The sequence below is a fragment of the Cyphomyrmex costatus genome, unplaced genomic scaffold (genome assembly GCF_001594065.2).
Source record: "Cyphomyrmex costatus isolate MS0001 unplaced genomic scaffold, Ccosl1.0 scaffold302, whole genome shotgun sequence".
In the NCBI taxonomy this organism is placed as follows: domain Eukaryota; kingdom Metazoa; phylum Arthropoda; class Insecta; order Hymenoptera; family Formicidae; genus Cyphomyrmex; species Cyphomyrmex costatus.
Window position 1 is genome coordinate 1,951,809 of NW_017277148.1, and position 27,016 is coordinate 1,978,824.

At 36.5% G+C, this 27,016-nt stretch overlaps 2 protein-coding genes across 2 annotated transcripts in view; one reads left to right on the top strand and one right to left on the bottom strand.

Annotated features, from left to right (window-relative positions):
• Col4a1 (Collagen type IV alpha 1) overlaps positions 1–20,603 on the bottom strand; it is a 30,142-nt gene extending 9,539 nt beyond the window's left edge. Inside the window, exons 1-22 of the mRNA XM_018542025.1 lie at positions 20,535–20,603; positions 19,668–19,710; positions 10,824–10,974; positions 10,104–10,361; positions 9,389–9,744; positions 8,904–9,038; positions 8,720–8,827; positions 8,069–8,290; positions 7,772–7,960; positions 7,576–7,692; positions 7,267–7,431; positions 6,715–7,017; positions 6,251–6,634; positions 5,510–5,716; positions 5,239–5,407; positions 4,991–5,118; positions 4,311–4,749; positions 3,783–4,132; positions 2,333–2,599; positions 2,079–2,250; positions 695–940; positions 109–474 (exon numbers count right to left, since the gene is read on the bottom strand). Of these exons, the coding sequence (XP_018397527.1) occupies positions 109–474; positions 695–940; positions 2,079–2,250; positions 2,333–2,599; positions 3,783–4,132; positions 4,311–4,749; positions 4,991–5,118; positions 5,239–5,407; positions 5,510–5,716; positions 6,251–6,634; positions 6,715–7,017; positions 7,267–7,431; positions 7,576–7,692; positions 7,772–7,960; positions 8,069–8,290; positions 8,720–8,827; positions 8,904–9,038; positions 9,389–9,744; positions 10,104–10,361; positions 10,824–10,974; positions 19,668–19,710; positions 20,535–20,554 (4,795 nt within the window). The 5' untranslated portion in view covers positions 20,555–20,603. The remainder of the gene's footprint in view (positions 1–108; positions 475–694; positions 941–2,078; positions 2,251–2,332; positions 2,600–3,782; positions 4,133–4,310; positions 4,750–4,990; positions 5,119–5,238; positions 5,408–5,509; positions 5,717–6,250; positions 6,635–6,714; positions 7,018–7,266; positions 7,432–7,575; positions 7,693–7,771; positions 7,961–8,068; positions 8,291–8,719; positions 8,828–8,903; positions 9,039–9,388; positions 9,745–10,103; positions 10,362–10,823; positions 10,975–19,667; positions 19,711–20,534) is intronic.
• Positions 20,604–21,978: 1,375 nt separating this feature from the next.
• The window catches only part of LOC108775609 (cuticle collagen 7-like), a 29,654-nt gene continuing 24,616 nt past the window's right edge, over positions 21,979–27,016 (top strand). The window contains exon 1 of the mRNA XM_018542026.1: positions 21,979–22,110. Coding sequence (XP_018397528.1) covers positions 21,979–22,110 — 132 coding nt within the window. The remainder of the gene's footprint in view (positions 22,111–27,016) is intronic.

Genomic DNA, 27,016 nt, shown 5'->3' on the forward strand with positions numbered 1-27,016 from the left:
ATAAAAAAAAAAAAAAAAAATTCAGAATTAAATACGAAACGTTTCGACGCTTACTGCAGTCCTCTTCAAATAGTTTAATCAATTAGAAATAAATATAATAATTAGCACCTGGAAAACCGGGTTCTCCTTTTTGTCCTGGAGCACCGAATAATCCAGGCGATCCTTGGTCACCCTTCTGACCTCTTTCACCAGGTAATCCAGGTGCACCTTCAAGACCTGGACTACCATCACGTCCTGGAGGTCCAGTTATACCTGATAGCCCTTGATCACCCTTTTCACCTTGAGGTCCAATTGGTCCATAAGGACCAATATCTCCTTTTGATCCAGGCAAACCAGGCAATCCTAGTTCACCTTTCTCACCAGGTCGTCCTGGAAATCCGTCTCTACCGTGTTTACCCAATAGACCAGGTAAACCTTTCTCGCCCTTTATCGTAACTCCAGGAACTCCAGGAATACCAGCAGGACCATATTCACCTATATGAGACATGTGTATATATATATATATAATATGCTTTGTAAATATGCATTAAATATATATTGAACAATATAACTATACAATACAATTATTATTTTAACATATAAAGAATTGCAATTTTTGATTGAATATTTTTTTGTAACATTCATTGTGTACGTTTATAAAAAAATTTGTTTATTGTCATTTAAAGTAATAGTACACAGTAAATAAAAAACGTACCTTTAGATCCTGGAGCACCATGAGGTCCAGGAGATCCTTCGAGTCCAGGTAAACCTCTGTCACCCTTTTCACCGTCATAACCAGGAATACCTGTTAAACCTTGATCTCCTTTTCCTCCTTTTTCTCCAGAAAATCCAGGAATACCTGGTTCACCCTTTTCACCCTTAATTTGGATTGTAGGTCCTGGCGGACCACGATCTCCCTTTTCTCCCGTTGCTCCTTGAATGCCGGGCAATCCGACGAGTCCTAAAATTTAATTTTGTTTGTGACATGATTAAATAATTTTACGTATATAAATTTAATTTTTATATAATGTTAAAATGTAGTAATTATCTAGCGTAATCCATGATACTGATCTGTTTATTTTATAAATCTAACAATATTCAATTAAAGACCGTTAATGTAACAAACATAACTAATACGAATACAATTAAGTCTATAACAGTCTAGCTTGGATCTTACAATTAGTTATTTATATTATGTAATTTCGCATGAATTTATATACTAATATGTGCAGTCTTTCTAAACTGCGCGCCGAACGATTGTCGATCTTAAAACGCAATCTAATAAACTACTGCAATACTATCACGAATTAAATTAATTAACAATTTAATAATTAATTGATACTCTTTTGTCATCTTATATCAATGTTAAACTATATTATGCGTCGTCTACAATACACGGAGTAAGAAGTAAGAATAAAAAATTGACCAATAACAATTGATTATTCTTCTCATATTCGACTGTGATTGGTCAATTTCTTACTCTTACTTCTTACTTCATGATTTGTAGACGACGCATTAAATTCTGAAAATAATAATTCTTCTTATTGCGAAAAATATTACATCGACCGGAAGTCGAACCCGGATCACCTACTTTACACGCACAAGTGTCCTAATCAATTAGACTACCGAGGCGTAAAGAAAGTGATCCAGCCGAGATAATATTTTTCGCAACAAGAAGAATTATTATTTTCAGAGTTTAATATAGTTTAACATCGATATAAGATAATAAAAGAGCATCAATTAATTATTAAATTGTTAATCAATTTAATTCGTAATAGTATTGCGGTAGTTTATTAGAGTTGCGTTTCAAGACCGGCGCGCAGTTTAGAAAAACTACACATATTAGTATATAAATTTACACAAAATTATATATAAGCAACTAAGATCCAAGCTAGACTGTTATAGGTTTTGTATTCATATTTTAGTTATGTTTATAAATCTAACATATTAATAATTAATTGTATAATAAAATAGTGGTTAAAATTGATAATTTTTATACGAGAATACAATTTTATTTTTCTCAAAAGTCACGTTTTTATGCTTATACTAGTATTACAATTGTGAGCGATGGTATTTTACAAAATCTACATTGTAATTACCTTGTAAACCTCGATCTCCTTTAACACCATCAAGTCCAGGCCGGCCAGGAGGGCCCATCTCACCATCAGTTCCAGGAAAACCAGGTACTCCCTGTAGTCCGATTTCACCAACTTCTCCAGGAAGTCCATCTATACCAGGCGGACCTGGTTCTCCAGGTATACCCGATGGACCCTAATAATAACAATAAAGAGAGATAAAATTATAATTACAAAATTCTTTATTTTTATTTTTATTTTGAATTACGGAGACTTACATAGTCGCCTTTTATTCCAGGGAATCCTCTTACACCAGTATCACCTTTTTGACCTTGGAATCCTGGTGATCCATCCCGACCTGGTATACCCAGCTCACCCTTTAGTCCAGGTAATCCGTCACGGCCAAAGCCTGGTCTTCCAGGTTCGCCCTTTATTCCATCAATACCATCTCGTCCTGGAGAGCCAGGAGAACCTCGTATTCCAGGCATTCCTGGTTCACCTTTTTGTCCTTTTTCTGAGACTTGTCCTGGTTCTCCTTTCCTACCCTAATTTTACACATGATTTCATATTACATAGTATAAATATATCTACACAAATATACATACAGGGTGTCCTATAATTCACCTGATGGATTTTATGGACAGGTAGAGCGGACTAAACTGAGACGGAAAGTCTTGTACCACTTCACAATTTTCGCAATAGTTGATAAGATATTAATGTCTAAATATTATCGTATACGCGCGTCTGACAAATGCTCCGCACCGCGTACATCGTCGCGAGCCTCTAAACGTCATGACTAGAGTGATGCGCTTGCCGTTGCTAAGCCATCACCATTTCCCACGGTCCGCACGCCAAGCTACCAATGGGCGTACACTCGGCAACAATAGGTATTAGTAGGCCGGGCAGATGCGCGTATTCGGTAATCTTTAGACGTTAATATCTCGTTAACTATTGCGAAAATTGTAAAATGGTACAAGACTTTCTATCTCAATTTAGTCCACTCTACCTGTTCACGAAATCCATCAGGTGAATTATGGGACATTCTATATATACATACACACATATATTTAAATATATTTTACATAGTATATTTTATATACACTATGCAACAAAATTATTGCAACAAAATTGTTCATCAAAATTTTGCCATTTTTCAAATGCGCATAACTCGATTAATTTTCATCGTATCAAGATGATTTTTTTTCATTTTGTAGGTAATTATCTGTACTTTAAGAAAAACTTGATACGAAATTAGTGCAAGTCGACGCCGCATCTTCATGTTTTGATAAAGCCCAAGCATTTTTTTTCTTAAAAAATTTGGTTGTTTGACGCGCTACCTGGATCGCCCCGATTTTTTTTTTCAAAAATACCACACAGACCATCGTAAAGTGTACTTTTCAACAAACAATTTCAAAAAAATTCAAATCTCTACGATTTTTTTTGACCGAGTAATGCCATTTTGAAGTTATTCAGGCGTTTTTAACGAATATCGCGATAGAGTCAAATGCTGAAATCTCATTATGGGGAAGAATCCGTATTGAACATTAATTTTACTATGCAGAGTGAATACTAATAAAAAAATACAGAAAAGCACAAGATATTTTATTTTCTTACTAAACATGCCTCGGCTTACTGAAATTCAATGCGCATTTGAAAAATGGCAAAATTTCGATGAAAAATTTTGTTGCGATAATTTTATTGCGTAGTGTATATATAGAAAATACTTACCGGTAGACCCGGTGGACCAATGTCACCCTTAATTCCATCGTAACCAATATTTCCTGGCGCACCAGATGCACCAGGTAGTCCTTGATCTCCTTTTAGTCCAGATATACCAGGACGACCAGGCTTTCCTTCCATACCTGGTAATCCAGGGAATCCTGGTGAACCTTTGTCACCGCGTTCGCCCTTTATACCTGATAGACCATCAGCTCCAGGTCTACCTGGAGTACCAGGTAATCCTCTTCTACCGGGATATCCTTTTGGTCCATCGATACCTGGTTCACCGCGATCCCCTTTTGTTCCCGGGAATCCTGGGAGACCTGCTCTACCTGGTTCTCCTGGTAATCCTGGCTCACCTTTAAATTAAACGATTACAATTAATAATATGGAATTATTTATTATATAATTATTACATTGCTGATTTTAGCACATTATAAATTTAAATTATTTTCTCTCTAATTTCTTTTTTTGTAAAATAATATTATTCATATTCTTAGTTACTGCTGACAGATAACATTTTTTATTACGTTATACCTTTGATTCCATCCGCTCCTGGAATACCAGCAACACCTGGAGGACCAGGTGGACCAATCAGACCTGTGTCTCCTCTCGCACCAGGTGCTCCTGGCAAACCATTTATTCCTGGTGGTCCCATGTCTCCTTTCTCACCAGCAAAACCTGCTAATCCCTGATAACCACGTGCACCTTCTTTTCCTGGTGGCCCAGGTAGACCTTTCTCTCCTTTTTCACCCGGAGGACCTGTTAGACCAGGACTACCTTTGACTGATATTCCAAGTTCTCCTTTTTCACCTTTTGGAGCCGGAGCACCCGGGAAACCTCTAGGTCCTTCTCGACCAGATTCTCCTGGGAAACCCATAGGACCCATATTACCCTTATCACCACGCGGGCCAGGTAAACCTCTTGGACCTACAGGTCCAGGAGCACCGATTGGGCCAGATGTACCGGGTGGACCCTGATTTTCAAATTGCATCATTATGTTGTGATGTTATATCTTTTTACAAATAAAATAACTACTTATGCATTTAGAGTTTATTATTTATTATTACTATTTATTATTTTGACATAATTGTTATTAATTATATAAATAATTAAAATTAATTTTTATTGTATAAAAACATTTACGTATATTAATCATAAGTAGTTCTGATGAAAAAAAATATTTTTTTATAAGTTTTATTTATTGGTATACATACCGAGAAGCCTTGCAATCCTTTATCACCAGGTAATCCATCCCTACCAGGTGGTCCAGGTTCTCCCTTGTCACCGGTTAAACCTCGATCACCTTTGAAACCTTTCATAAGGTCGAGTGGTGGACATTGACCTGGTTAAAGATATAAAAATAGTAGGTATTATATGTTTATAAACTTATAACATGTTATTGAAACATTTTTAAGAGATAAATAATATATAAAATTCTAAAAGAATTAAAATAAAGTCTTACCAGGTTCTCCTTTGAGCCCGTACAAACCAGGTTCTCCTTTCTGTCCTGGAGATCCTGGTCGGCCTGATTCTCCAGATTCACCTTTTACACTTAATCCTTTATCTCCCCTGCGTCCAGGTGTTCCTGGTCTTCCTGGAACACCATCTTGTCCAGGGAAACCACGATCTCCCTAAAAGTGATGAGTTTGTAATCTGACATATAAAAAAAATTTGCCAGAAAAATATTAATTGTTTTTTAAAATTAATAAAAATATTTGAAAAATTAATCTTACTGGCGTTCCTTTAAGTCCTGGAAAACCTTCGAATCCAGGTCTACCCTTTTCTCCCGGAGGTCCTTCTAATCCCAGCGGGCCTTGTCGACCAGGCTCTCCACGCGCTCCTTTATCACCTTTTTCTAATTTAAGCATATTCCATGTTACGGTTGCTGGAGTTCCGGGCTCTCCTTGAGGTCCTGGTGCACCGGGTATACCATCTTTTCCCTAATTGAAAAATCGGTACATTTTTTTTATTTGACAATTTACAGTTACATTACAGTGCATATATGTCTGCATAATTAATTTTTTAAGTATTTTCTAAATGTTTTAAACAAAAAATATATTAAGCAAAAATATATGAAAATATAAAATTATATATATAGTATATATATTATATTTTAAAAAAACTGTTTCAGGTGATATAATGAACAATATTATAGATTTCAGAAGAAAATTCTGTTTATAATTTCATGTGTCTTTTATATTTTTATGTATTAAACATATAATTTTGTGTCGTTTATATTTTTATGTATTATAATTTTTTTTTATAATGTTTTATATATTAGTTATACAGCATGTAAAAATATGAAACAAATTTCATTTTGAATTGTTTAACAATTTGTAAATCTTAATTTTAACACATGTTATTATAAAAATAAAATAAATCGTAATTATATCGACGTATTCGAAATATAAATTTATATGATTAGATAAACAGATAATCCGAAAAACAAATTAATAAAGACAACATTAACGTACCGGTGATCCTGGAGGTCCGATTGTGCCTGGTAAACCATCTACTCCAGCTTCTCCAGGGAAACCGCGTTCTCCAGGTGGCCCTCGAGGACCGGTAAGTCCGGGCGCACCATCGAAACCACGATCTCCTTTAGCGCCTCGCAAACCCGGTATACAATCTATACAACGACCGCCAATATCTCCTTTCTCTCCAGTCGTTCCAGAAAGACCTGGTACACCGTCTCTCCCTGGAGCTCCGGCTTCTCCTGGCTCACCGGGTTCACCCGGTGCTCCTGGAATACCGTCTAAAGAATCTCCTGGTCGACCTCGTACACCCGCGTAACCCCGTTCGCCTTTTTGACCCTTCTCTCCGTCTAAGCCAGGCGTTCCATCCATTCCTTTTGGTCCCTACGAGAGACATAATAATTTAATTACTTCTTCAAATAGTAATCAATATAATAATGGCAAGATCTAATCATATATTTTACCATTATAGAGAATCCTTTATCTCCTGGTGGTCCTCGCGGTCCTACAGCTCCAGGTGGTCCATCAAATCCACGTGGTCCTGGACCTCCAGGGAATCCAGTCAAACCAGGCTCACCTTTTCCACCTTTTTCTCCTGGCAAACCTTCTGGACCCGGAATTCCAGGCGATCCGGGACCTCCTTGTAAACCTATGGGTCCTCTCGGTCCTGGATCTCCTGAAAAACCGTCGGCTCCACGTGGTCCAGTAGGTCCTGGAAAACCACGTGGTCCTTTCGGACCTGATGGTCCAGGTCTTCCTTTACCACCCTACAATGCAATCCAATAAAGTATACATCTCTAATTTCTAGTTTCTAATTTCTATTAGTTATCAAAGCTAATTTTATTTATCTATTATAATTTAGCTTTGCATATTACGCAAACGTCAAAGAATAATGTATGATAAAAAAAAGTTTTTTCAATTATATATATTATTATAGTTTTATGAAAAAATTTTATGTATTAATTTTATATACAATATAATATATATTAATTTTATGAAAAAAAAACAAAACCTACTCCTGGTGGTCCAGGAGGTCCTCGTAAGCCTGGAACACCCATTGTTCCATCTCGACCGGGTTCTCCTTTCTTGCCGGATCGTCCAGAAAGTCCTTCTAATCCGTCAATACCTCGATCACCTTTCCGTCCAGGAGGTCCAGGAGGTCCAGAGAAACCATCTCTACCCTAAAGTAAAAAAATAAATGTATTTAGTAACTTATAATAATATTAATTTATTTTATTAAAGTTATAAAAAATTATGTGTATATCTTATTTATATTATATACAATAATACTTGGTTAACAATCTTTTTATAATTAATGTAGTTACACGAATGCCTGGAGCTCCTGGAAGACCCTTTTCTCCCTTTTGTCCTAGTCCTCCAGGTATACCATGATCACCTATAAATCCTGGTTCTCCTTTTTGTCCTTCTGGTCCCATTTCACCCTAAATATTATTCCAATTAGTGTACAATTCTGTATATAATAATATAATGCAGAAATACCGATAATATTTTTCTACGTACTCTATCTCCTTTATAACCTGATTCTCCAGGTGGACCTGTCACTTCCGAAACTCCCTGAAATGGCATAATAGGCGGAGTTGAACCCTGAGGTCCTGGTTCACCCTTTTGACCTTTGTCTCCCTTTAATCCTTCAAATCCAAGTCCCATATTTCCTTTTTCGCCTTTTTGACCCGGTATACCAGGAGCACCCTAGATTTTTACATATATCAAATATATTACATATAATATAATAATGTATAGTAATACTTAGAAGAAACAGTTACACTTCAACGCAAATAATATTTGAGCGATATTTACGTAGGGACCTCGTTCACCCTTCAAACCAGACAGACCGCGTTCTCCTTGATAACCAGGAGGACCGGGAGGCCCCCTTACACCGTCCATACCAGGTTCACCCTTTTGACCCACTGGAAAAGCACCAGCATACGCTGGTTGACCCTTTTCTCCTTTTGGCCCAGGTAGACCTCGAAGACCACGAGGTCCTGGTTCTCCAGATACACCATCACGTCCACGTTCACCCTAAAACATAGTATATAAATTATAATGATACAATAACAATTTATAATCACTTTTAATAAAATTATTATAAGATAATTATTAAATGATAATCTAACGTATGAATTATTTGTAATGTCTTTTCAATTTTATAACTTTTATATTTTTATATTTAAAGCACGAATGTATGTGATAAAATAATAAATACAAATTAAACAAATTAAAAAATATAATTATATTAAGGAGTTGTTGGAGCCGCCTGTATTACCGATAAAACTTTTAACGTTTTCGTTCCTGTCTAATTAATTCGTAGTATTATAGTTTCGCAGAATAAAAATTTCTTCTCCACGATTTAGATAAAAACGAAAACATCAAAAATGCTAGTTTTATCAATAATACAAACGAGTCCCGCATCACCTTAAGATTTTCATAATTTATAAAAAAAATACTTACGTCCGTTCCATTACAACCATCACGACCGGGAATGCCAGGAGGACCCGGAGATCCTTGTACTCCAGGTACACCGTTTATACCAGGAAAACCAGGCATACCCATTTTTCCCTTTAATAATATAATTTTTTTTTAATAAAAAAATTTAAATATATTATAATATCATAATCTTATCAAAAATACGTACCCTGTCACCTTTTGCACCGTGTGGACCTTGTGGACCAGGATCTCCTTTCTCACCTTTGGGTCCTAGAAGACCTTCTGCTCCTGGAAATCCCCGATGCCCTTTAGGTCCTTGCGGTCCGATTATTCCTGGTGGTCCCTTAAATAAGAATATTATTACACGTAATAAATGAAACATTTAAAACTTTAAAAATAACGTATAATGCTATTAGTTGGCAAAAAAATATATTTTTAATCTATCATAAGAACATCTTTTTACACTTGTGCATTATGGACAATATTATTTTACGTTTTTAATCTTGTTTTTATATTACAAGAAAATATTTACGACAAATAAAATGTCTTTATGAAACATGTACAAATAAGATTGTTTGTGAATTGTATAAAATAAAACGCAAAATTATCTATTTTTATAAAATTCAAATTTCAATATTATAATTATCGTTATTTTAACATCTTTGATATCTTATTTTCAATTTTTGAACCAACCCGCGATCCCTTCTCGGCGAAACACTTAGGCGCACAGCATCCTGATCCTGTGCAGTTTCGCGGTGCTCCGGGCATGGGTACCACTTGGTAATTACTCGGGTAATTCTCGTCATCTCCAGCAGCACCGTAACCACCATAACCGCGGCCACGACCACCGTAAGCGTCATCGCTTCCACGACTACCACCGTAAACTTGTCCACTTCCGCGACCGCCACCATAAGTACTTCCGCTTCCGCGACCATAGGAATCCGCACCTCTCGCACCATGAGTTCCTGCATAACTACTGCTATAAGAATCACCAGATCCTCCTTGACCGTAATTATAAGAACCTCCTCCTCGCTCACTTTCACCGGCACCTAAAAAAATCATAAATGAATTAAGATTATCTGAGCGATTGATTTATTGGGAAGATAAAATAATATATGTATATGCACATTTGTGTATGCAATATTTGCGTACATATTATCCATAAAAAACATTAAAAAAAATTTTTTTTAACATAATTATTTTAAATATGTTGAAAATTATAGAAAAATGAAAGATAAACGTTTTTACCAAAAAATTAAATTGATTTTGTAATATTTTAGACTATAAAAAAAATTTCTTATATATTATTTTTTTTCCTATAATATTAGAAACAATTAAAAATATCTTTTTATATCAATCTCAAATGAAACGCTTATTTTCCGTAATTTGCAAAGATTAGATTGATTACCACTGTATGTATCATAATCGCCGTGACCATCGGGATAACTGCCTGGTCGATTTTCGTCAATTCCGGATCCTGACGCGCCGCCGCTGTCAGGATACCTGTCGTAGCCCGGCGGTGCTCTATCGTAAGGAGATCGGCCCGAGGAAGATTGACCGTGGGGATCGCTCCTGTTTCTGTTCCAAAAGAATGGCGGACTCCTTTCGTCAGGACTGTAATAACTAGACGTGAAACTGCCGTTCCGCCTTTCCGCATCCTCGTATCCTAGACATGCCAATTAACGAACGTAATGTTGGAATTCCTGATGGTTGTTTCCGACATTTATCCCTATTACAAATACTACCAAATTTTAGGGAACGAAAAAACGATTCGTTGCACGCGACGCAAATTGATAGTCTGCTCGAAGATGAATTGTCTGCACGAAACACGGTATTAAAGCATATAAATATATTCCGTTTCTTAACTCTAAAAATATATATCTTCTAATATTAATTAGCTCAGCAAATATGCCCTTTATAAAAAAATCTTTTATAACTAATTAAATAAAAAAATATGATTATGAAGATGCAACATCCCTATTTTGTAAAATCTACAATCGAATTTTTACATTTTCGGATGACATAAAGGATGCTGGATGGGAAAGAAGGACGTAATTATTGTACTTCCTCCTATTTCTCACATAAATCATAGCAGCGAAAAGCATGAGGCGGCATGTTGTCCAAGTACCTTCGTTGTCCGTAATAAACCCTTTGCCTAAATATTTGAAATCTGGCGAACTGCTGTAGTCGTCATCGCTACCGTTTGTAGGCCTTCCAATATCACCTCGTTCGAGCGGCACGACCGGCGGTGGATTCTGCCATGATGTGTGATTTAATTGCTAAAACAAATATTCGAGAATGAAAAGCTCCGTAAATGGAATCGGAAAAGTACCGGAGCACCAGTGCGATCAATAAAATGTGATATCAGCCACGTTTGTGTTAGAGGTACAGGTACATGGTAAAAACGAGTTACAAATCGTTTGTCAAACTTATAGAAAACAAAATGTGTTTTGATAATACCACGATTAATTCTATATGATAGAAAAAAGCAGAATCAATGATTTGAAAAATCTATTTTTGAAAATATCATGTGAAATACTATATACGAGGATGTACAGCCGCAACACTTAAAAGTGTATGGGGGAGGGGGTGTCATTTTTACAAATATGTTAATATTTATACTTTAAACAAATTATATATACACACATACATATATAAAAGTTTTGTTTAAAATATTCCATTTTTATTGAACGACGACACATTTCTGTAGTTTATTTTATTTATTATTATTTTTATTGTTATAAACTAAAATTTAAAAAATGATAAAAACCTAAATTCTTTTTAATAAGTGTGTACTTTAAATATTCAAAATTCAAAATAACTTATGCAAAGTTTCATTGCGATTCACTAATTAATTACAAAGATATAGAACGAATAATTATTTTGTTCATTCATTGGACAACTAGTTCATATATTGTAAAAAGTACATAAATAATCTTTAATATATAATGTACTTATATTAAAATGTTGAGATTTTTTCTTTTATTTTATAATACGTTTCCAAACACTTTTATTGGAACAGATAAAAAAATACTAGTATTTATTAAAATAACTTATGTGTTCGAAATAGTAAACCGTCAAATGTTGTATTATTTTTAAATGTAACTTAGCATAATCTGTAATTTTTTCATAATTTTGTTAATATGTTGAAATGTCACTCATACATCCTAAATTGCAATACTTTTACGTTTAACGATTTTTTTTTATATCTTTTAATCGATAACACAGAATATACAAATATTAAAATTGAATTTTAAATAGTATATCAATTAAAAAAAATGAATCTTATTATAATAAATTTATTTCACACAGTTTTCCATAAATATAAAAAAATTTATTTTCTTAAAGAAAAAACTGAATTTTACACTTTCTGTAGAAAATTGTTGAAAAGATAAATTGAACTTGTTAATTCATACATTATTCAAGATATTATAATTATTGCAAAGTGTGTTTCAAACTTTATATCTAGAATCAATTTCAAGTCAAAGAATCTTATTACGCAAAAAAAAAGTAAATGTAGATTTTAACTTATTTCTTATAACAAAAAATTTAACATATAAATATATATTTCTTGATATATCAAAATAGCAATTTAAATTAAATGCATCCGATATCGCTCATAAAATTAATTACTTTATTACTGTGTACATCTTGATCATAATTTTCAGAGAGAACTTTACAACGAGATTATTCTCAGAAACTCGTGCGAGTAATGATTAACGTTAAAGATAGCCTCATGTGCACTTATTAAAATTATTCTTCGTAAATTTATAGGCATGCGTTCTATGACACAAACGACGTGACCATAAATTTTTAACGAGCTCGCATTTCGTGTAGCCAAGATTTACGCTTTATCCACCGAGTGCATTGTTCTTAAAGCTTCATGGCGAGCAGTACGATGATACAAAAAGAGCTACTTTATCGACCGTTTGTACGAGCCTGAAGAGAAGATAAAACCGCCATGGCGTTAGTGGTTTACTTCTAATGTTCACCATATCTCTCTTCCTCAGTTTTTTACGATTAGCGACCATTTCTAACAGGATTAATTACGATAATTATGTTATCAGATTGGAACATTGCACATTATCGAAAATCTTATTTTACAACTAGAAAAACGAAATATTAACGTCAGTTTTACAGAAATAAATAATTTAAAAAAGTAAAGTTTTAGTTAAAGCTTTAATTAATTTGTAGATCTCCAAATTATAATGATTTCAAGTTATGGATTTTTAATTTACTTTAAAAACTGCATTTGCACAAAATTATATAAAAAAAGCTAATAAATTATATTGTTTCTAATTATGCATATATATTATTTCATTATTAATATTGTATAGTGCTATAATTATTTGAATATAGTACTATAAATAATTATAATTATATATTATTTTAACATATATTATTCAATTAATATTGAAAGTTTGAAAATAAGTATAATTATCTTCAGTTTTATGTAATAATAACTAGCATTTAAATATTACAAGGAATAATTAAATTAAAATAATAAAATTGTGCGAAATTATTTAGCGGAGAACTGAAATTGTAACCTTGATAATTAATAAAAGAAAAAGATAAATATAGGTTTCTCCTCTGCAAAAAAAAAAACGTCGTTTTGCAGCTACGCAGTAGCGTGTACAGATTTTGCGCTAAATGCGTCATCGTTTTCCCAGAAAGTCATTGTCTTGCCCTCGTTTTCACGTTTTTGTCCTTTTTTTCGTATTCTCGAGGATGGCACGCGCTGACAGGAAGTGCGGGGAGATAGTCGGTTATCGTTCCGAGATGACGTACCGCCCTCGGAGTGGCTGCGCGTCTGTGCCGCACATGCACCACGTACGGCGATAGAAAGACAACGAAGATAGTGTCCTTTTAAAATTTCATTCATCTACGTGCAACCGTGTGAGTCTTGAAATAATGACCAGCAGTCGCGTAGATGCAAGAAGTCACTAAAGCCAAAATCAAATGACAAATCGCAAACGCGAGAGTTGAAAATTGGAGAACTCGGAACCTCATATGCCATAAAGATTACGATTAATAATCATACATTCGTGAGCTGTTTAATCTCGGACTCGATATTTATTCTAGATTAAAATCTGAAGATGTCATGCCAAAATAGATTTTCTAAATTAAAATTTAAAGGTGTCATATGGTTAATATAAAAATATCAGAAAAGGAAACCTTAAGATTATATTAAAAACAATAGCTGCGTTCTAGCAAAGAAAGTAGCTTTACAATTACCTAAAATTCTTTAATATAATGGATGTTGCTTTTGTTTCCTGCATTTAAACCAGTATAAACCAATTATTTGAAAGAATCTTACAACAATTATAAAGCAGTATTTTGCTAAACGCAGGCATCATTCTCACATCCTATTGTTATCCTTAAATTTGAGAATAGCCAATAGTCAATTGAAATATTCTCTCTTAAGAAAAATCTGTAATTTGATAAATAGTTAGTGATGAAAACTAATCGATTCCATTTTGTAAAAGAAATCGTGTTTAACATTCACTTGATGCAAAGCGTCACAAATTAGGATTCCTCTCAAATTATCTTGCTAGATTAATCGTAAATTAATTATTCAATTGAACATTAATTTATCTAATTTCGATTTAAGTGGACTTAATTTATTATGAAGTCTGATAATACAGAAATTCGTACATCAGCGCAAACAACTCACGTTAAAGCGGCATGAAATTGTTGATTCTATCTGCTCTCGTTTTTTTTCTCCTCTTTTCCTTTCTCTTCTTTATTAGATTTATTATTATCATTTTTATTTATTGTGTATATTATTTTTATTCTTGTTTTTTCTCTTTTTATATACTTATTGTTAATACTTTTTTCTTTGTTCTGTTCATAGACGGGATTTCCTTATGGAAAGTTGAGCATGTTTCACACCCAAAATTCGGAGTATTAAAAAAAAGTTCATTTTGGACGGATTTTAAAAAATTTTAAATGATTTTACAAAAAATAGTATTTAACTAAGGTATATATGTAGAAATATATTTCGTGTACATGCAACAAAAGATAAAACATTTGTGTTATTTTGAAATCCGCCACTCCCCGTTTGAATAACTCCATAACCAAAAAAGTCCAAAATCTTAGTCCTTTGTTCTGTCTGTATGTTCTTATTTTTATTATTATCATTTTTTTCTTTAATGTATTCTCTCTCTCTCTCTCTCTCTCTCTCTCTCTCTCTCTCTCTCTCTCTCTCTCTCTCTGTGCCTATCAATCAATTTTGACTTATTGCACGCTTATATGTAATTACGCTTGTATAGATCGCGCACAAGAGGAAGCAGAAATCAAAGCTGTCCACGGAAATTGCTCGTGTCGACCGGTAAACCTAACTGGAAGGAAAGCGATGAAAGGGTGGAGGTTTCGTCTCAATGATAAACCCATTTGTTTAACAATGAATCGACTGCTCTATAGATACAGCACGCTGTATCATGCTGCGAATCTGCAAACCGTGAAATTATCTTGCCCAATACTACACGAGTCATGAGTTATGCAGATGATAACTGTCAGGTCGAGCTGATACCGAATAATGCTCGGATTAGAAGGCCGTTTAGCACTTTCAGTCTCGGATATGAATCGCGCGCAACGAGCCGCTCTCTTACATTTTAACAAGGTGTTTGTATGAAGAACACCAGAGCAAGTGACAATTACTTCACAATTGCAAGGTGTTTACAAAAAGAATGAAATATGACAATCAAATGAGATTTTTACCAGATTTTATATATACAATAACTTATATATTTAGATAATTGCTTTTAAATTGTAAATACATTATAAAAAATGTTAAAGAAATTATAAAGGGATAACAAGACATTTCACGAGAAGAATTATGGAAAAGAGGGAAGGTTTTTATTTAATAAAGTTGCCTCTAAATTCATTGAAACCTTTAGGTCACTTTGTGTATATTGAAAAAAAGTTAATATCTTCATTATCGAAAGGATTCTCTCTTTTACGTACATAATTTAAAAACCGCAACCACATATTTTCGCGTTAAGCGAAGAGCTTTACTTCGCCATGAAAAAAACGGTCCAGGTTGAAAATCATGCACATTATAACGTCGCAACGCGTGACGCAACACCGTGACCAGGTCGGGTTAACGTCCTTCGAGCGAAATCAAGGCTCCGATACTGATCGATCGATTTGCAGCCATTACACCGACGACTGACGACGGATAAGCGGCAGTCGAGAGACCGTTGACTGAAGAAGCAAACGACCCTATACGAAACCGGCTGCTGATTGAAATTCGCTCGTGCGAGGAACGATCCACAACCGTCGCCAGCAATTTCGTTTAACGAAATCGCTTAACCCAATTCTCTTATTTTAGATACGAGATATCTTTTCGTGACGGTTCAAGAATTGTCCCTTTTATCGCCTATCTCGGCCGCCTTCGTGAATCCGCGATTACGCAACACGCGGAGTATATTGTGACCGACCGCGATGGCTGCGTGTCCCTCCTTCTGCCCCCCCCCTTTCCTCCCCTCACCGGCGACCTTCTTCTTCATCTTCCCTTCTTCTCGTCTCGGTCCTCTGCTTCTTTTTCTGCATCGCGTCTCGGCCCGCCCGCGTCTCTTTTTCATCTTTCGCCGTCACATTCGAGTCCAGCGTGCTTAACGACCGCGGCCAACTCTGACGTTAACTTTACGTGGGACGAGGTATACGCTAATTCGTTACTCGAGATTTTTTCTGATCCCGAGGCGGCACCACGCGTATTCATGAGCATAAATGCAGCGTCGGATGACGGGATTCCGATGCGTCCGCCGATTTTAATCTGCCTCGTTAAAGCAAGCGGGGAATTTATCGGGGACGTATAAAGGGACATGAAAGAATTTGCAATTCAATTAATTAATAAGTCAAAGTTGTCGATACAGAATTTGTTGACTATAGACAGTAAAAATAAAAATAAATGTAGATTGTCATTTTTATATAATAAAAAATTACTAACTTTTTCTATTTTACTGAATTCTTAATGAATTTTTTTAAAATTTTCTGGACATCGCATATTAATATCGATTAACAAAGTAAGACGATGTCAAATAAATTTTTTATTAAAACAATTTAAAAAACGTTAAATATATTCGTAATTTCTAATATAAATATTTATAATATCGTACATTTTTTTTTTTAATTTAATGATAATTGGATCGCGAATTATCTAGATATTTTTTGTTCTCATCATTAATTTATCAAAGTAGTGTTCGGAAGAAAACAGTTTCGTTAAGAATACGTGCTGTTCTTCGAATTCCAAATCTCAGATGTCAATCGTGCTCCGATGTCACAAACAATCGCTAATTCCTGCGTGGCACGGCTTATACGCCTACGCGACGATTAGTGAGATTCATGTTTTGTGCAACGGAATATCTAGCCCCCATATGTGTGTTTCACCACGCGAGAAATTTTCGAGCGAAAGCGAAATCACGCAAGGAATGGGGAAAACAGGTGTAAACGGGGGCACGGTGCTGTTTTAACCCGGTGCCGCCCCCGCGGGCCTCCGACGAGTCTGCGAGACTCGAGGAAATCAAGTCCCGAGCGCGCTCAATTGCCGACTATTTCCAGTAGTGACTAAGCTGGCTCGCGTGTACGGTGCGTGTACACGTGCGCGTACGTGGCGGTGGTAATAAAATTACAGCGATCACAGTTACGGCGCCGTAGGCGGACTGGTCAGTAAGAGACGACTGCCCTATTTCGGATCTAACACCTTTCCGTTTCTGCCGCCCTGGAGGAGGTATTTAAAAAAATCGTAGTGGCTTCATAACGAGAAGGCAGAAGATCAGACCGGAGCTACAGAGGTACGATAGTAAATCGTGCAGCTGATTATCCATCTTTGAAACGATCCACATTGATTATCTAGATTTACGAGAGAGTCATCTCGAAAGACTAGGATGTCTGTTAGATGCCATTTCTGTGAATGTTTAAATATTATAGCTTCTTGTATGATTGAATAGGAATTGAGCCGTCGAAATAATAATCGTTTTATACTTTTCCCGTAATTTTTGTAGATCATGTTTATTAGTATAAATTGTCACTAATAATTTATTGTAAATTAGTATAAACATCACGTAAACAGTATGTAGAAGAATCTTGCTGACGTCATTTCACGAACAGAACCCTAATGTGCATTCTACTGCGTTATTCAGCTGTCGAGGATTCCAAGGAATTAGGCCGAAGAAAGGTTGCGAAAGGGCGGCGCGAATAGATATGACAGTAGAGGAACCTGATAGTCGAGCTTTACCACTACCAATGAAAGCTGGTAAGTGATATATGTTAATTATGAGACTCGGTAGAATGAATAAGTAGCATTCGATTACAATTTTTAATAATTTATTTTTAAAGAACTAGAAAACCGAGTTTTAGAAACTTTTAGCGTTTTTATATAAACCTCTTCATCGATTCTAAGTGCCCGGAGAATACTTTTATTCTAAATGATCGTTGAAGAATCAATTCTAAATGAATGAATATGAAAGACATCCAGGTTGATTTTAATTGTTCTAATAAATAATATTTTTAATAGCATATGAATATAACATTCTTAGGATACATCAATGATACAAAAAAACTCACTATTAAAAAAATCAATATTATTTCTTGCATAATAATGAAAGTCAGATATCAGATGGCATGATTGAATAATAAATAAACAAGTCTGATCACTGTCTATTATTTTGCCTTCGTAAATTTCGTCATATTTACGAGTGCGATGCAGCGACCGATTACCGCAGCTCGAATTAGCAAAATCCTCATCACTTTTATTACGTTCTCTACAATCACCGCTATATTTGTCACACGCTTGGTAATTTTCCATAAAACGACTCTTATCGCCGAGTATGTAACGCGCTGAAAATACAGGCCCCGCCACTTAGATGAACCTCCCCTCCCCACCTCCTCCTTTTATGACATTTCCTATACGAGCGAAATGTAATGCGTGAGGTATCGTTTTAGTGCTTAAACTAGCACGTGTAAGAGATCCCGAAATTATCAAAAGAAACAGCACTCTAACAAGATGCAAAATAGCTGTATCTCCAACCAATAATCCAATGGCGCGAAAAGTTTTCGAAGAATTAAAGTTCGATCGTCAATTCTTATCCTTTTATTACATCACGTATCATGCGATCAAACTCTAATCCCAACGGCGATGGGGATTGTGAAAAATATTTTTTATAAATATCTTTCTATCGAGGAAAAATGAGAGTGCGTGGGTGCACACGTGCTGCGATTGTGATAAATAAAATATCTCTTCATAGGAGTTCGGTGTTCTCAAATCTCACGCGCTTCCGACGTTACGACAGCAAGGTACGATCCCGTCGACTGAAATGCGATCCTTTTCAAGTTCTCAGAATCAGCTACTCTCAGCGAGCAACGAGATCATTACGTGAGCGCGCTGTGACTTAGATGCACGTGCTGAGAATGCACTGGAATGCACTAGTTACGCGTGCATCGAGCGTGCATACTCGAGCGGACGCAAGGGTACGCACGCGTGCGATCGCACTGATGACTGGACCGCCGAAATAACGCGAGCAGGTCGAACCGGTCGCACAAGCACAATGTACTGCAAAATCGTATACGTGTCAACGTGAAAACAGCATACTTAAATTATTATATATTCGCGACTCTTAACTTGATTTTCCCGATGGCGCGCAATTATTTCTCGCGATCTGTTGAAAGGCAGTGATCGAACACGAAATTAACGTCGACGACCATCTACTTTGGTCGATTCGATGGTGAACAATAATTTTCGATAATGTAACGAAAACCGCACAATTGCAAAGAATCAGATAAGCACAATTAGACATGTATTAAAATAGCGTGATTAGATTTTTATGCTTAGGATAAAACCACATATTTTTCCTCTTTGGAGAAAAAGTAGATTTTAAAAATACAAGAAAAATTCTGATATAACGTGCTGTTATGACATTCGATATTTCCACAGACACTCCCGTCAAAAAGAAAATCAAGAGTTTTTACATACCCCACTAACAATCCCGGCCAGGCAGACTGCGGATGCGACGAATCTAAAAACAGAATTGCGCTGGGATATTATTCCGATAAATATTGCAAATATCGTTGAATTACACAAAGGAAATAAATGGAGTAAAACGGAAGAGTGAAAAAGCTATAAAAAAAAAGAAAGATAGAAAAGAAATACAAATCTTTAATTGAAAAAAATATTTTTACGTTACACTCGATTTTCTTGAAAATAAATTCTCACAATTACAAAGTTTACAATTTTGCATTATTTTAAAAAATGAATATTAAAATTGTATAAGAACTGATGTTAAATTCGTCCAGAAAAGTCAAAGTGCGCAGCGAACGATTTCGTAAGGGACTCCCAGTTATATCTCGTAGAGATACGTTATTGAGCCAGGAAGCGGAGTAAATATTCATTACCGAGGTAAAGGAAGTTGACATACGGAGAGAAAAAGAAAAAAAAACTCGCGTGAACAAGGTGAAAAAACGCGGAAGATACGATTTGCGGCTGCGTCGAGGCTACACCTGGGGAGGACGATCTCCTGCGCGCACGCGAGTTTACTTCTTGCGATCGTCCTTGGAGGGTCCTCTCACCTTTCCGCGGAATCCTGCGCGCAACGGGGGTGAAACTATCCCCTCCGTGGGGACAGAACGAGATCGGCACGGTCGGCCCGTCCGGCGACGAGCCAAAAACAAAAATGAATCGCAGAGGAAACACCCAGCAGACGAAGAAAGAGACGAAGAAGAGGAAGAAGAGGTAATGAGAGGACGAAGAGGAAGTAGCGGCCGTACAAATCTGATCGAAGGTAGGAATCGGTGTAACGCGAGACGGAATCGGAGGAGAAAATGAGATCAATATGAAACTCACCGCAATCCCAACCGGGTCATGTCGACCTCCCTATTCCTCGATGGGTCTAGGGAGCCGAGGAAGCACAGGCTAAAGCACCGAGCACCGCACAGACAGGCAGTCACAAAATATCGCGCAGAACCGGGCACCGAGTAGACCGATGGTGTGTGCGGACCGTCCCATCCAGGGAGGTCTCTGAATGGACTCCGGGTGGAGGGAAGGAAGGAAGGTGGAGGCGGCGGTCGTGCCGAGCCACGCCAGCTAGAATTCCTCCGCCGAAAGGACCGGGCCGAGAAGAGAGTGCCTTCTCTCGGCCTTCCGCGACGGGCGACGTCGCGCGTTCAGGCCTCGCTTCGGCCCGCTCGTTTTCCCCGACGTCGACGGGGGATCGCCCCTCTTTCCCTGTCTTCTTCTCTCGCTCCTGTGAGAGAAGAGGGCGATCGTGGTCTCCTGCCTGGCTGCCTCCAGTTGAACTCCGGGTTCGCGAGACGGGAAGAAGAAGTAGAAGAAGAAGAGGAAGAAGAAGGCAAAGAGTGAGCGAGGGAGTGCGCAAGAGGAAGGGGAGGAAGGAACGAACGCGGAGTCTTTCCAGGGTTGGTAGGGGAAGAAGAAACAACCGAAGAGAAAAGAAGGAGGAAGAAGAGAGGACCAAGAGAGGAGTAGGAGGAGTGCCGCTGGCCGGCTCCGAGCCGAGCGTTCGCTCGCGCGGTCGCGCGTCGCACGAGGACTGTTGCGCGGCCGCGAGAGACCCTACCGGTATCGGTCGTGCCGGTTCCGAGCTGCCAGCAGTGCCAGCCCGAGTCAACCCAAGCTTACGGAACTTGGCCATACCGTCAGGGGAGGGGGGCAGAGCGGGGCCCGTGTGTCAGGGAGGCCGCGCCACCGCCGAGCGTGCCGCGAGAGCTCGACGAGCGCGCAAGGATACAGCGCGCGAGAGAACGAGAGGAAAAGAGAGAGAGAGAGAGGGAGAGATAGAGAGAGCGAGAGAGAAGGACCAACCAGTGAGGAGACAGTGACGGAAGGAGAAAAAGCGAGATAGCCAGAGAGGGTGGGAGGGACAGAGACGAAGAAGAAAGAGGAAGAGAAGAGAGAGAGAGAGAGAGAGAGAGAGAGAGCGAGCACCTCCTCCGCCGTCTTCGGGTCTGCCTTGTGTCCGCCCGTCTGTGTGTAGCGATCAGGAGGACGGGCTAACCGGGCCGTCTGTCTGGCCCTTCGACACGCGGTGCGTCGACAGGCTGGCCGACGACGAGCTTAGCCGTGTGCGGTTTCAGCACGATATTGCTGAGCCGCACGTCGTCGCCACTGAGACTAACGAGAACGACTCCGAGACATCGCTCTCTCGAAGGCCGCGAGAACGAAGGAAGGTGAGGCAACCCCTGGAACCATCCGCTAAACCTACAGGTTTCATCAAAAGATAGAGAAGAGGAGGAGGAGAAGAAGGAGGAGGAGGAGGACCCCAGGCACAATGCGGCCCAGGGCTGCGGTGACGTCAAGAATCATCGGCATCTCGCCGCCCGTCCCGCTTGTCCTGCGAGTCACCTGCGTCCTTGCCCTACTGGTGCACGCCACCACGTGGATACCGACCGCCGACGCCGTGGTGAGTACGAAACGTCCTTGGAATGTATCGCGCACCACCGTGGTGCCACACTCGTGTCAACAACGTGAAACGCCTTCCGACGAGATACTTTTGTCTCCGGGGGATGATAGGAGTTACGATCGAGCGATGGTCCGGCGCGAGAAATGCATACGACATCGCGTCAATCATCGCGAATGTTCAGAGGGATGACGGATCACTAAAGACTAATGAGTCAGGTAAACGGCACGCGGTAAGTTCGATGGTGGGATCGACGGAAACGTCAAAGTTCAAAGTCCGTGTGAATTGGAGAACCGGAAATTGGACGCGCACTAAAGATTACGGTGTGACGGATTTCTACGCAGCACATTTTTACACGTCGATCGAATTACCGCTCGAAGCCATCAATATTGAGGTCGTAGTTAATCGTAACGAATCCGAGAATGTGGATTGTGATTATATAATTTATTTGCAATGACTATATCTCTTATAAGAATCAGCTGTCTATCGTGATAGGTGCGATTATTTCTTGTACAGCTTCAATAGAAATCTTGAATGACATTTTTATTAAAAGAGTATTTTGGAAATTATAATTTGAGGTAGTCAATTTCCCTAAAAGACAAAGATTAACGTCTTCGCTGTCTTTATCTCTGAAACAGAATCGCCATATGACTCCTACTGCTTTCTACATTTTGGTCGGCCATGTTGGAACCGCCATTTTGGATTTAAGGGTTGTGACATCGAAGTCAACAACCTTAGTTATTGTTAAGTAATAAGCTATTTGTAAAATATCATTTTAATTTAGTTTGTTTTTTGGCATCTCATTACTTTTCTCGTGTTCCATTTATTTTTATAGCATTATTAGATAATATAGGTAGATTAATCTTTATCAATTTATGTTTCCATTCTACTTCCTATCATCTGAGATGATTCATAAACGCGAAAATTGATTGTCGCTACCAAAGGCACGCACTTCGAGAAACATAATAAATTTCTATACAAGTCACTTCTAGCTGAAGCAAATTTTAACACATTATTTTATCGGCCATCCCTTTGTGGTGAATTGTAAAACACATGCAATAAGAAAATTACAGCCGCACTTTGTTTACTTTTGACCCAAATTGACCCTCTTTTTCTCCCGCGTACGTAGATGTCTTTACGATTTTACATTCAAACAGTCAAATGTTTAATTTTGGTTAATAAATACATAAAAATAAAATAATTTTTTTATTAAAAAGAACTGCTTGATAATTAAAAGAGAATACATTAATTGAGTCTTGTTTTATGTTTCAACATTTTCAGATAATCGAATTTTTCGTTTTTCTTTTTAATCTCCAAGCCTTTCCATTCATTACAAATTAATTCTTCCTTTCTCGTTTCTATTTCATTCATGAAATAAGGCACTATTGTCCTATACAGTCATCAACTCTCGGCCGTTCCAATGCTAACGAATGTGGGTGTGTTTTGCTAGCGGATGGCAACGACATACCAGAGAAATAGTCTGATATCGCTCCACATCTGGGGCAACTTCAATCGCTCTTAGGCTCTTAGATGGGCTCTACGGAGTCTAATTCTAGTCGTTCGTACTAACCGGACAATGCGTGGGAACATCAGACGAGCTCTTTAAACGTCAATCGTTGATTCGTCGCTGTACCATGGCATAAATATTCGCCTCTCGAAATGGAATTAATTTCGAATATCCGTGCGTGGCGCATCGCTCGTCTATTCAGTCGAAACGATATTATCTCGATTCTGATCATCAATCCACCCATCTGACTAATTAATTATCTGCAATCTTTTCCGCTTTCTCTATTCATTTTTACCTGCAATTACATTCATTAATCCGAAATTCATATAGTATAATTCTTGGATAGTGTTAATGATTTTTAATTAATGAGATTAATGAATTATAAATGTTTTGTTTACTTTATTTTTAATAGATAAAATATTCTATTTAAGATCATTTAATTACAAATCTTTAGTGTGTAGAGAGAGAGAAAGAGAGACTGATTTATTATTACATTCTCGTTGCTCTCTTTCCAACTGCTTGATTTTTTTAATTTACATTGACAATAAAAACATAATTTTCATATTAATCGAATAAAATTTGAACGATCATATTTAGTTTTAATTATAATTTGTTCTTGATTTTCTATCGCAGTAGTGGCGTTGTAAATAAGGGAAAAAAATTAGATTAATAGAAATATGAAAAAATTTAGATAATCCTAAGAAAACACCGATGACAAAGTCGTCACTTTCTATCTTTGAATGCATTGTTATAAACTTTACATATGTATATTATTCATGTTTATTGAAGCGAGAAATATTCAAGATTCTAATATTTTTTTATGCCTTGAGACGTTATTAAATTACGATGATTTAAGATATTAAATGTATTTCTTTATATACAATATTGCAAAAATATTTACTACATAATAAAAAAATAATTTTTTTATATCAGTTTTACACAATATCGTAAATTAAAAATATTACATAGTTGTTAAAAAAAAACACACTTTTCGTATAATAATATATTTAATAATATATCAACTATAGTACAATCAAGAAAAATATTTTTTACATAATTCTGTTTGAAATTATATAACATATTTACACAAAAAAAAAAAGAACATTTATGAAAGAATTATTGAAGAATTAGTCCAAGGTTCACGTTTCTTCCTCGCAATCAGAACAGATCCCATAACTCCGCACTCCGCAGGAGGTAGATGACGAATGCGATGTGATTCCACTATGTGCACACTACGTGCAATTAGCTAACACAAAATTTCGTGGAATATAAACCGGTTCGTGTTGTAGAGATCAGAGGGAAGACCGAGCGATGTGTAACGGATGATTAAATCGGGCGTGAAGCCGATAGTAACATAAGAGACCCTCGTGGAAAGCACCGATCAGCATGACTCCGGACGCTGTGTAATTCGAGAGCCTGAAACTGTGACTATTCGACATAATCTCCTTGCAAAATAGACATTACGGCATTTCAGTTAATCGGTGACGATGCATGTATCTGTGCTGACTAGAAAATACACTTCTCTATTCCGGCTTCACTTTCCGTAATTACCGCGAAACGTCAATATTTTTCTAGCTAAATCACGAAGCGCTTTATTGAGAAAATCATTGGTTTCACGACCAATTTGTTTCATGTAATTGACAAGGAATGTATACTTCTTGATTTATGACGTGAATCATCCTTCTAATACAATAAATGTTTACTTCTTTGTCAATTATATGGAATTGTGGGAGCAATATTATGAGAAAAGGAAAGTAAGATTTTATTTAATTCTTAATAATATATGACTGATGTGAGATATATATTTAATGTACTTAGTAATACTTATCCATGTGAAAAATAATTTGAAGATAATATTTTTCTCACAGTACTTTATATTTATTACTCTTGTGCAAATAATATTATTTTGTTCTTGGATTAGATAGTAATCAACGTAATAATATATTCAATGATAATTTGCATAATTTACACAAAAACAAGTATATTTGCCGTTGTCGTTGAAGTCACCCGGTAGACAGATACGTGGGCGATTTCGACGCCCGGACAGAGGACGTATTTTCGTTGCGGAAAACATGAAAGAAAATTTTCGATATAATAGGAAAAGTCACTGCCCGGTAGTCAATGAATCCACGTCTTCTTATTTCTTAGGACAGGTTACTCGCCTTTGTATCAAAAAATCATTCAAAATCGTGAGAACCCGCTTCATAATGAATTGAATCGCCCTCTCACCTGACATTCCAGCTAGTATACCATATAGCACAATGAAATTTTACACAGGCTAGACAGAAATGTACAATAAATAGTACATATCAATAATAATAGTATATTTGTCAAATCCGTTAAATTCATATATATAATTAAAATAAACTAAATTTCTAAACTTTTTCAGTCATTCAAATAAAATACTTTTAAGAATTAATTCCTTCTTTTCCCTTGTTTATTTTACATAAAGATATCTTTTATAAATAATAATGCTACACGCAAACAATTTTATCTATACTTATAATATTTAATATTATTTTCTATTTTGAATTTCCAAAATTTGAATAAAGTTTTATATAAAACCACCTTCGATATAGATATTATCTTGTTCTAGCACGCCTAAACTGTAGCTATAGTAGCCATTGATTTTCTAGCCAACGCAAGAACTCAGAGATTCATTTGCGTAGGTTTTTATTATTAAATTATTCAGCAAGATCAATATATGTATGTATTCCTGCACTTTGTTTTTGTCTTGCTTGTGATTATTAAACTTTATTTTACAATTCACAGAAAATAGAATTACTTTATATTAAAGTTATGTCAAAGAAATGCAGAAAGATTGAATACGAATGTGAAATATTTGACAAGAAAAATGGCAAAATTATATTATTTGTATATACAAGACGAATTGGAGAGAACATTCATACACTGAAAAAAAGATGGTATAGCATGTTTTTATTGACTGCATCGATCGATTTTTTATTACGTTAGTCTATCGGAAATACTATATTGGATTTCGAATGTACTAACGCAATCATAAATGGCTAACACAACCAAAAATTGGTTGCTGCAGCCAATAAAAAAATGCTATGCTAGGTAAATGGTAAAAAAAAGTGCTATATTTTTTACCATTTAAATTGCTGCAGCAGCCAATTTTTTCTTTCAGTGTAGTTACTTATTTTTATCTACATAACATTACAATAGCATGAAATAAAATACTTACACAACCTTATAGAGAAATGCCTAACGCGATAATACAATATAAGGATATTTACTGTAAGTAACAATATTACGAAATAATTTGCAGAAACGAACCGCAATATGTAGGTTGATTATGAGCTATATGAAGAGAGTCTGCATGCCGTTGTCGCGATAACGATAAAGCCTTCCTGTTTTTCTCCTAAAGGAGACAAGCATTGT